The sequence below is a fragment of the Tiliqua scincoides genome, chromosome 4 (assembly GCF_035046505.1).
Source record: "Tiliqua scincoides isolate rTilSci1 chromosome 4, rTilSci1.hap2, whole genome shotgun sequence".
NCBI classification, from domain to species: Eukaryota; Metazoa; Chordata; class Lepidosauria; order Squamata; family Scincidae; genus Tiliqua; species Tiliqua scincoides.
Window position 1 is genome coordinate 3,698,239 of NC_089824.1, and position 11,203 is coordinate 3,709,441.

General features: G+C 48.0%; 1 protein-coding gene across 1 annotated transcript; it reads left to right on the plus strand.

Annotated features, from left to right (window-relative positions):
• Positions 1–3,690: 3,690 nt before the first annotated feature.
• On the plus strand, positions 3,691–10,937 carry PSCA (prostate stem cell antigen). The gene is made up of 3 exons (XM_066623363.1): positions 3,691–3,742; positions 7,342–7,449; positions 10,723–10,937. Exons 1-3 carry the CDS (start codon positions 3,691–3,693, stop codon positions 10,935–10,937), a joined length of 375 nt encoding a protein of 124 aa, XP_066479460.1.
• The last annotated feature ends 266 nt before the right edge of the window (positions 10,938–11,203 follow it).

The window sequence follows — 11,203 nt, forward strand, 5'->3', positions numbered from 1 at the left end:
GATCATCCTCCTGCCTGGCTGACCATGGTGGTGGTCACAGACTTCACCCTTGGTGGGCAACTGCAGCATTCCAGCCAGTGGGCTCTGCCTGTCATGTTTTACAAAAATGCTATATGGGTCTTGGCGTGCGGCAGGGGCATGGAAGGCAGCAGCTGCTGCCCAGACACCACTGCTGCTTTCAGTCCACTAAGAATGAGAGAAACATATGTCTGCTGACTGAGCCCATCCTGCCCTGGGGACGGGCAGGTGCCAGCAGTTGGACCTCAAGTGCACATCCACAGTGAATCTCATCTGTGTGGGACCCAGAGGCTCCACAGGAGGCCTGGAGCCTTCTGAATGCTTACACAGCTTGCTAGGCTGCCGAACAAGGAAGGTGTCCAGGAGGGCACAGCTCCACCCCCCAGTAGGGGCCCAACGTGGAATAGGGAGAGGAGGGGCCCCCCTGCCCCTCCAGATTGGAAGCTTTGGGAGGGAGCAGGTTGGAGCTCCCCTTTCTTTCTTCTCCAACGGAACATAAGAACATAAGAAGAGCCCCACTGGATCAGGCCAGAGGCCCATCTAGTCCAGCTTCTGTATCTCACAGCGGCCCACCAAATGCCCCAGGGAGCACACCAGATAACAAGAGACCTGCAAGGCTTCCTGGGAAATGTAGTTAAGAACATAAGAACAGCCCCACTGGATCAGGCCATAGGCCCATCTAGTCCAGCTTCCTGTATCTCACAGCGGCCCACCAAATGCCCCAGGGAGCACACCAGATAACAAGAGATCTGCAAGGCTTCCTGGGAATTGTAGTTAAGAACATAAGAACAGCCCCACTGGATCAGGCCATAGGCCCATCTAGTCCAGCTTCCTGTATCTCACAGCGGCCCACCAAATGCCCCAGGGAGCACACCAGACAACAAGAAGACCTGCAAGGCCTCCTGGGAATTGTAGTTAAGAACATAAGAACAGCCCCACTGGATCAGGCCATAGGCCCATCTAGTCCAGCTTCTGTATCTCACAGAGACCCACCAAATGCCCCAGGGAGCACACCAGATCACAAGAGACCTGCAAGGCTTCCTGGGAATTGTAGTTAAGAACATAAGAACAGCCCCACTGGAGCAGGCCATAGGCCCATCTAGTCCAGCTTCCTGTATCTCACAGCAGCCCCACCAAATGCCCCAGGGAGCACACCTGATAACAAGAGACCTGCAAGGCCTCCTGGGAATTGTAGTTTAAGAACATAAGAACAGCCCCACTGGATCAGGCCATAGGCCCATCTAGTCCAGCTTCTGTATCTCACAGCGGCCCACCCAATGTCCCAGGGAGCACACCAGATAAAAAGAAACCTCATCCTGGTGCCCTCCCTTGCATCTGGCATTCTGACATAGCCCATTTCTAAAATCAGGAGGTTGCACATACACATCATGGCTTGTACCCCGTAATGGATTTTTCCTCCAGAAACTTGTCCAATCCCCTTTTAAAGGCGTCTAGGCTAGACGCCAGCACCACAGGACAGTGGTGGACAGTGCCACATTGTTGCCTAACCCTAGGACCTTTATTGCGCGTGGAACTGGGACCTCGTACACATGGTGGTCGAGACGGTCAGGGCCAGCAGCTACAGGCCTTACTCGGTGACCACCCGTGCAGCCATTATCAGTGGTTCTGGAAACTACAGCCTGAGTGCAGCCCCTTGAAGACTGTTTCCACTGCCTACCACGTGGTATGCAAAGCACAACCATTGGCCCTGACCTGGCAAAAGTCAGGGCTCTATGAACCACCATGAAGGCATGAGCTTTAGGGAATAATTGAAACTCTCAGTCAAGCAGCTAAGTCAGATTCAGGAGCAAGAATAATGGAGTTTTGCAACCAAAGTAAATTATGCAAATTTCATTTTGTGTAATGTATGCAATCATTTATGCTACTTTGCAAAGCGTATTCTGTTTCTGAGCATTACAGGGATGGTGTGAGGCAAAAAGGTTTATCCCAACCCCTGACCACTGGAAATGTTCATTCTATCAGTGCCACAAAGTGCAACCTCTATGTTGAGAGGCAGTTCATCTGATTACCAAATGACAGAGACAAGCCTCAGGGGCTGTCTGCCTTCCTCCATCTCACTCTGTTTGGGAGCTTTCCGGGGAACCTGTAGGAAGTAGTGCACAAAAGGGGCAAATCCTCGATCGACTCCTGCAGAGGCATTTCTTGTATCTGGTGTGCTCCCTGGGGCATTTGGTGGGCCGCTGTGAGATACAGGAAGCTGGACTAGATGGGCCTGTGGCCTGATCCAGTGGGGCTGTTCTTATGTTCTTAAACTACAATTCCCAGGAGGCCTTGCAGGTCTCTTGTTATCTGGTGTGCTCCCTGGGGCATTTGGTGGGCCGCTGTGAGATACAGGAAGCTGGACTAGATTGGCCTATGGCCTGATCCAGTGGGGCTGTTCTTATGTTCTTAACTACAATTGCCAGGAAGCCTTGCAGGTCTCTAGTTATCTGGTGTGCTCCCTGGGGCATTGGGTGGGCCGCTGTGAGATACAGGAAGCTGGACTAGATGGGCCTATGGCCTGATCCAGTGGGGCTGTTCTTATGTTCTTAACTACAATTCCCAGGAAGCCTTGCAGGTCTCTTGTTATCTGGTGTGCTCCCTGGGGCATTTGGTGGGCCGCTGTGAGATACAGGAAGCTGGACTAGATTGGCCTATGGCCTGATCCAGTGGGGCTGTTCTTATGTTTTGCTATTGAGAGGCTCCTCTTGTTTCTGAGAGTCCATGAGGTCTGGATAGCCCAAAGGCTCCCACCACATAGTCACATCATGACGTGGCAACAACTTGTTCTTTAAACAAAATGAAAACTGGACACAGCTTGGCCTCGATGGTCTATAAAATGGCCTGATATAAAATGGTTGGGCTTTTCTGGGATTCTGTGGGAGCATGTCAACTCCACAGATCAGAAGGACCTGACTTTGGGTCTCTGTGCCCGCAACGCCCAACAGAAGCATATCAGGCCATAGGGAGGGGTCATGGCTCAGGGATACAGCACTGCCTTGCATGCTGGAGGCTCAGTCTCAGGCTCAATCCAGCTGGGAACCCTCTGAAACCCTGGAGAGTCCCTATCGACTACCCTGAGATGCATGACAGCTTCATGAGTTTCTGCTGGCAAGAAGGCTCGTGATTTGTTGACTTCTTCTTGGTCTTTGCTTGTTTGCTTTTTTTGAAAGTTGCCTGGGAGGGTCCTGATGATGTTTAATCCTTGATGACTCAGGTTGCCCTCAGGAAGCCCCACCACTGAATCCGAAGCCAGTGGACTGTCCCTAAGCTGAGACTGATGGGGCAGCTCTGAATAAACAAAATAATGGCATTGCTTCAGCAGTTGAGCAGAAGAAATTTCAACCACCCAGTTTCGAGGAAGAAGGAACCTGTTCACAAGACCAGTGGAGGCCCCCTCCCGTTCTTTACCTGCTTGGTTCTGTTTATTTTCAGGAGATTACCTTTGTCAAAAGGAGAGCAGGTCATGCAGAAAAGGGCAAGGGTGGGAACATCTATTCCTAGAACAGGTACTGAGGCAAAGGGCTTTGCACGTGACAACCCCCCCACCCCCGGCATGAACAGGTAGAGGATCCTCCCAACCTCACATGGCCAGACAGTTCCTTTTCAGAGTATATAAAGCAACCCTACGAAGAGAGGATGTCTTCTGCATGACAGGTTCCATTTCCAACTATGAAGCCAGTTCTGATCGTGGTATTGGCTGGAAGCCTCTTGATGCAGGCAGGTAAGACTTTCTGCATTCTGCAGGTGAGCCTCTGTAGTCCAACAGTATTTCTCTGGAGAAATTTGGATACCCCAGGGGTCCCATTTACTCCCTTCCAGATGTTGCTTGTGCTTTTCTCTATACTTGAGCGGTATGACCACCCCCTTGTACTTCTAAAGCCAACCTGAATCTTTCTAGGTGGGGGAGAGGGTATAAACTGGGAAAGTGACTCAAGTTGGAGGAAGGATTAGTGTGGCAACGAGAGAACCCTGTGCTCTGCAGACCACAGACCACAACAGTGGTTGCGAAGGAACTGCAGGTGTTGTGAATTCAGTGGCCATTGATGCTTTTACAGTAGGAGCAAGGGTTGGGCAGGAGCTGAGCCACAAAAAGGGTAAAAAGACCTCCATGATAGAACTAAAACAAATGCGCTTTCAGAATACTAAGACTTGGGATTGTCCAATGAAACGATTAGCAGCAGATTCAGATGGAAGAGAGCCCTTCTTCGCACATGATCGAAAGGCTACAGCGTTTGGGCCTCTTCAGCCTAGAAAAGAGGCGCTTGAGGGGGGACATGATTGAGACATACAAAATCATGCAGGGGATGGACAGAGTGGATAGGGAGATGCTCTTTACACTCTCACATAACACCAGAACCAGGGGACATTCACTAAAATTGAGTGTTGGGCGGGTTAGGACAGACAAAAGAAAATATTTCTTTACTCAGCGTGTGGCTGGTCTGTGGAACTCCTTGCCACGGGATGTGGTGATGGCATCTGGCCTGGATGCCTTTAAAAGGGGATTGGACAAGTTTCTGGAGCAAAAATCCATCACAGGTTACAAACCATGATGTGGGTGTGCAACCTCCTGATTTTAGAAATGGGCTATGTCAGAAAGCCAGATGCAAGTGAGGGCACCAGGATGCATGTCTCTTGCTGTCTTATGTGCTCCCTGGGGCATTTGGAGGGCCGCTGTGAGATACAGGAAGCTGGACTAGATGGGCCTGTGGCCTGATCCAGTGGGGCTGTTCTTATGTTCTTAAGTCATGAATGAATGGTGTTTGCTGATTCTGAGGTGATGATGGCCATGGACCTAGCTGGCTTTCACTGGAGTTCAGCACACTCATGGAGAAAGTCTATTAATAGGTGATAGCCATGGTGATTAAACAGACCCTCCATATTCAGAGGCATGCTGCCACTGAGCATCTGTTATTGGGGAGCAACAGTAGGGGAGGGCTGTTTCCTTCACATCCCTCTTATGGGTTACCCAGAAGCATCTAGTGGGCCACTGTGGGAAATAAGATGGCAGACTGGTTGGACTCACTTTCATCTGAACTGAGACGAGCGGCCAGGCTGTTCTCTAAATAAGTCATCAAACATTTAAAAATGCAATTGATTTCAGTATTAAATATTTGTCAGTACTGTATAGTTTCCATGCAATAGTATTAGTATTATGTGAGGTATAAATATTTCTAATGTCATTATAATTCCCCCCCCCCCCAATACCTCAAAGTAGTTGAACTGAAATGTTTGATTAGGAGAAAAAACAACAACTATTCAAATATGTTTAATCAAAGGTGATTTAGATGTAAAGGCAAGTGTTAATGTGGAAATTGTGTTCATGGGACTACTTGGAAAATACCTCAGATAATGACATCTCAACAGCATACACCAGTGATTTTCAGCTGATGTACTGGGGCACATTGGTGTGCTGCGAAAGATCCACAAGCGTGCCACTGGAGCTCAGTCGTTGCAAATCACTGAAAAAAAGTCTTCCAGGTTCTGTGGCTCTGTTTCTAGGGCACTTGTCTGTAGTAATGAACAGTGGCGTAGCTAATGATTGTGTAGCCAAGCTCAAAATGATGCCCCGGAAGTGATGTCACAACCAGAAGTGACATCACACCTGGGCTTTTTAAAAAGTGAAAATTGGGAGGAACCCACCTCCTCCCCCCAGCAGCTCACCACCCACTTGCTCTGCTGCCTCCCCCCAGTCAGTGGCATAGCTAAGGCATCTATCTGTTACCCGGGGTCAAAGAAGATTTTGTAGCCCTCCCTGCATGATAAAATCACATTTAATTATGTAAATAAATAAAAAGTTATTGGTTCCATGCTGTGTTATAATACCATCTCACTGGCACTCAGAATAATCTGTCTCATAGGTCAGTTTGGAGTGAAGCAAATCCACTTTTTGTTCCATAAGACAGTTGTGTTTTCATTTTCTCGTTAACTGGCCATAACTTTTGATAGAATACAGATATTGCAGTGCTGTTTATTTCATTGCACTCTGCATTAAATTACCTTTCTAATGATATATAACATGATGGTATTATTCATACATACCAAGTTTTTCACAATTTTGGTCACTAGTGTCAAGTTCAGTTTGTTGCCCCCCTAAAGCTTGATGCCCAGTGAAACTGCTACCCTCTACACCCCCTTAGCTATGCCATTGGTAATGAATAGTCTGTCCCTCAGCTGGCAGAGGAAAAGGGACAGAGAATTCATTACTACAGACAGTTGCCCTAGAATTGGAACCACAGAACCTGGAAGAGTCTCACTTCTGGAAGAATCAGGAAGTGGCTATCACAAGAGACATAGAGAAGATGATAGAGGTCAGTGTGCCATGAAAAGAACAGTGTTGACAATCATTGGCATAAACTTCCTTACAGTGCTTACAATTTAAGGGAAAAAAATGCAGACGCTGGAAACTGTTGGCCTCCATCATTTTGGGGCAGGCCCAAAGAGCCAGGCATTCATATTTCCTGTCTGTGCAAAATGTGCTTCTGAAGAGAGGAAGCTATAGCTTTGAAACTGCCCAACTAGATTGGTTTTACGTTCATTCGCTGCAGCAGAGATTAACTGTGTGAAGCAATTCAGTTGAAGAAATGGAAAATGTCTTGCAGAAAAAATGCCAGAGTGGCCGCTTTTGCATGTCGTTAAATTTTGTAAAACCTCCCATTCCAGCTCTTATAGAGCAGGGGTGGGCAAACATTTTGGCAGGAGGGCCACAACAGCTCCCTGACACTGTGTTGGGGGCCGGAAAAAAAGAATTAATTCACATTTCAGATTTGACTAAATTTACATAACTGAATGCATTAGAAATGAAACTTATATGAATGAATGAATTTTTCTGAGCTTATTTATAATACACATGAGAACACTAATGCAGGCATTTAGAAATACATGAGAACGATGAACTGTTTGCCACACACCTCTTGCACGGTGAAAACATACAGACCAAGGCAGACCAAGCCAGAAACACATGGAGGCATAAGTTGTTCAGAGGCGGGGGAGGGGCAGAAAACACACGGAGTCTATTAAAGGTCTTGCTCTAACTCAGCCTGCAGCTTGCGTCTGGCGGTCATGACTGGCAGTTGTGGGCCAGTGCAGGCTCCAACAGTCTTTGACAGGCCAGAAGCTCATTGGAGACTGGGAGGTCCCTGCAGGCCAGGTTGGAGGACCCCAAAGGCCACAAATGGTCCCCGGGCTGGGGTTTGCCCACCTCTGTTATAGAGGATTTCTCCAGCCGAGCAGTCCCTGAGGGCTAACTGAGGTTGACATGGGTTGTTAGGTGGACTCCTCTCTCTTAGCCTCCCCATGAAACAGTTTTGCTCACTCTTGCAGTTGGTTCACTGAAGTGCTACACCTGCTCCACACAGATCAGCAACAAGAACTGCCAAAGCGTGACGGTCTGCGATAATTCCGCGAAATTCTGCAAAACAGACGTGATCAGTAAGAAAAGCTTCTTTTTTCCTCTCCGACTGTTGGGTTTTGGCTTTGCTGTTTCAAATCTTGCAAATAGGGAAAGATAATTGATATCTCTCTCTCTCTCTCTCTCTCTCTCTCTCTCTCTCTCTCTCTCTCTCTCTCTCTGATTTCCCTTTCTTTTTGGCTTTTCTGGAAACTTCTATATTCAATGTTGAAAGTAGGAACGGTAAGAATGCAAATTTTTCCTCAGACCAAAGCAGATATGCTGGCAAATTCAAATGGCAATCAGATGCGCCTTTTCTTTCACCCAAAAGAACCAAGGGCCCAATCTGATCCAGACCCCTACATGTGGGGAGGGAGGCTCCACTCTTATTTTATTTATAATGACTTCCTGCTTCCTGAGTGCCATAGTCCTGATCAGGATTTCTCTCTGCCCTACTACTGGTTTGAGTGAACAAAGAGGCACTTCCTGCTGGAAACTTGCCTTGTTTCTCTTAAGATTGTATAAAATCTTTTCCCTTTGTGTCAGTAGCATAGCCAGAGGGGGAATGCAGTAAGTATTACAGGCACCAGAACATCCTGTGTATGTGCCCCCCTTGCCATTGGAGCTGTTGGGGCAGTGACAGTAACATGTACCCTTCCCTGTTTCCCCCCTCATTCTACCGATGTCAGTTGGTCTTTGCAGAGTTGCTGGTGGGGGGGGGGGAAGGCTCTGACCTCCCTGCCTGATCCCTAGCAGCAAGGCACTCCATGCGCTGCAAGGCACTCCATGTGCTGTTGGAGAGTTCTTTGCAGCTGCTGTAAGGAGTCTACTCCTGCAGAATGCTTGTTCCTCCAGTGTAGGAGCCCAAAAGGATTGGGCTGTAAGTGTGCCTTCTGTTGGGCCTGTTGCTTCGCCTTAGCTAAGGTCCCTTTGAGAAACATTTCACCTGAGCGCTCCTGCTGATGACATCACCATTTTCACTGCAGGAGAGGTCCTGGAGCTCTGCTCTGTCCCCCACTCCCTCTTCAACTATGCCCCTGGCTGCTTGCTAAAACAGCAAAGGAAACAACCTTATATCAGGCCATGGATCCATCAAGCTCCATATTGTAAAACACCCACTCTCAGCAACAGCTCTCCAGGGTTTCAGAGAGGAGATGCTGCCAGGGATTAAACCCACATGCAAATCAGATGCTCTTCCACTGAGTTAACCCCTCCCCCCCCATCTTGAGCTCCTTCTTCTATGTAATACCTAAATCAATTTGCTTGCCACCTTGACGTCATTATACCTGCCAGCCAAAGATGCTGGGAAACCATGGGGTAAAAGCATCATGTCGGGAAACAGCTGTAGCTCAGTGGTGGAGCACATGTCTCAGATGCTCCCCCACCTGGCTCTGGGCAGGACTGGGAAAGAGACCAGCCCGACATCCTGGAAGCAGCTGCCAATCCAGCAATTTTCAACCAGTGTATTGCGGCACATCAGTGTGAGGCGAAAGGTGTGCCACGAGTGTTTGGAGCACAGCAATTGAAAACCAATGAAAACTCTTCTGGGTTCTGCAGCTCTTTTTCAAGGGTGGCCGGTGGAGGAAGAGAGGCAGACAATTTATTATTACAGACAGTTGCCCTAGAAGCAGAGCCGCTGAACCCAAAAGAGTCTCCCCAAACCTGGAAGTGACATCAGAAGAGGTCAAGACCATTGAGTAGACCAGGGGTGTTCCAACTTTTTGGCAGGAGGGCCACATCATCTCTCTTTGTTGGGGGCCGGGGAAAAAAAGAATTAATTTACATTTCCAATTTGAATAAATGTACATAAATGAATATATTAGAGATGGAACTTATATGAAAGAATGAGGGTCTCACAATAGCTCAAGGCCTATAAAAGACCTTGGGCAAAGCAAGACTGGCCTTTCCTTTGCTGCAGCTTCACAGACGTGAAACAGCAAGCAGCGGAGGGAGCCCTCGGCCTGCAGCTCGTGCAAGAGGTCAAACAGTCAGCCCTTGCGCTGAGAGTAGTCGTGTCGGGCCAGTGTGGGCTCCAGCAAGTCTCCAGAGGGCCAGAGGCTCATTGGAGACTGGGGGGCTTCCTGTGGGCCGAATTGGGGGTCCCTGAGGGCCGTACATGGCCCCCGGGCTGGGGTTTGGGCATCCCTGGAATAGACCATAGAGGCCAGTGTGCCATGAGAAGAAAAACACTGGAAATTGCTATTTCCAATCAGTGCAGAAGGCAATACTGAGCTAGAAGGACAAAGGATCTGTGAGGCAGCTTCACATGTCAAGGGAAGCGGAACTAGATGTTACAGACCAATCACTGCAAGCCAGACATCACTGGAGAACAATGCAATGTTATCTTTGCAACAATGGATTTATGTGCACCACTGTCAACTCTTGGAATCTTTTGCAGGAACATGCCCTTGTCTCTGCTTTGCCCCTCTCTTTCCTACTCTCCCCCTGCATCATTCTCTCTCCTTGCTCCTCCCCTCTTCATGATTTCAGATGATATGTTTATACATTTTTAATTATAACTAAACTTAAATGTTAAATGTTTATACATTTTTATTATAACTAAACATTGAATATAATCCAAAGAAAAGTCAACAGTGATACCCATTTTCTGAGGATGGTTTCCCATCACACAACTCTATTCCAGCATAAGCAACATGGTTGCCACAGTCCAAGCCTTATAAAGCCCATCTGGCTACATTGGCTAATCTGGATGCGGCCTTTATTCCGCAATCAGCATTTTTAGCCAATATTAACAAGTTCCAAACTGTAGGAGAATGTTTCAGTATCAGATAGTGATATAGTCCTAACAGAACTTGGAGAGGATATCCTGCTACAGTCCTAGCTCAGAAAGAGTTCTTATGCAAGGGATCATGTGAATCATTCCAGCAAATGGTGCTCCATTATTGTGCTCTGTACATGCACTTCAGCGGGGTATACTTTCATTTATTATTTATTTATTTTTTCACATTTTGATCCTGCCCTTCAGCCAATGAGCTCAAAATAGTGTACATTGTCCCTTCCCTCCTCTTGTCCTCACAACAACCCTGTGGAGTAGGACAGGCTGATAGTGAATGGCCCAAGGTCACTCAGGAAGCTTCATGGCTGAGTGGAGATTTGAGCCCAACTCCCAAACCACTACATCATCCTGGCTTTTGGGCAGTGAGGAACCACTGCATTTCCCCTCCCCACATGGTTCCCCAGTCCAAAGAAGGCATTGAAAAAAAATCCACGAGGAAACAACTTGCATGCCAGGAGGAATGCCAGATGCCCCTCCTCTCTCTTGGCACCATCAACTCTTCTCATCTTCTTCCCAGGTGCTGCAGGCATTTTCAACATCATCTCCAAAGAGTGCACTTCACAGTGCATGCCACAGTACAAGGACTTCACTGTGGGCAAAAAGAACACCACCTGCTGCGGGACCGACCTCTGCAATATCAGTGGGACCAGCAGCCTCCGAACAAGCTATGTCCAAGTGGCCTTGGCGGCGCTTGCCAGCTTTGCTTGCATCTTTCTCAAGAGTGGACTCTGAGGGGCCAAACCAAGGGCCGGTAGCTGTGCAAAAGAGAAGAGAAATCTAGATTCTTTCCCATTAAAGCTACATGCAAAATCACAGACCAGGATGTTGAATGTTCACTGCATAGAACTACATTATATGGCTGACACTCACTAGTTCTGTTTCTGCCTGTCCCTCCTCCAAGGAGCTCAGGGCAACATGAAAGTTGCTTCCTTCTCCCCTCATTTGACCCTCCCACCACGCCAAGCAGTAGTGACTGGCCTGTGGTCACCCAGTGAGCT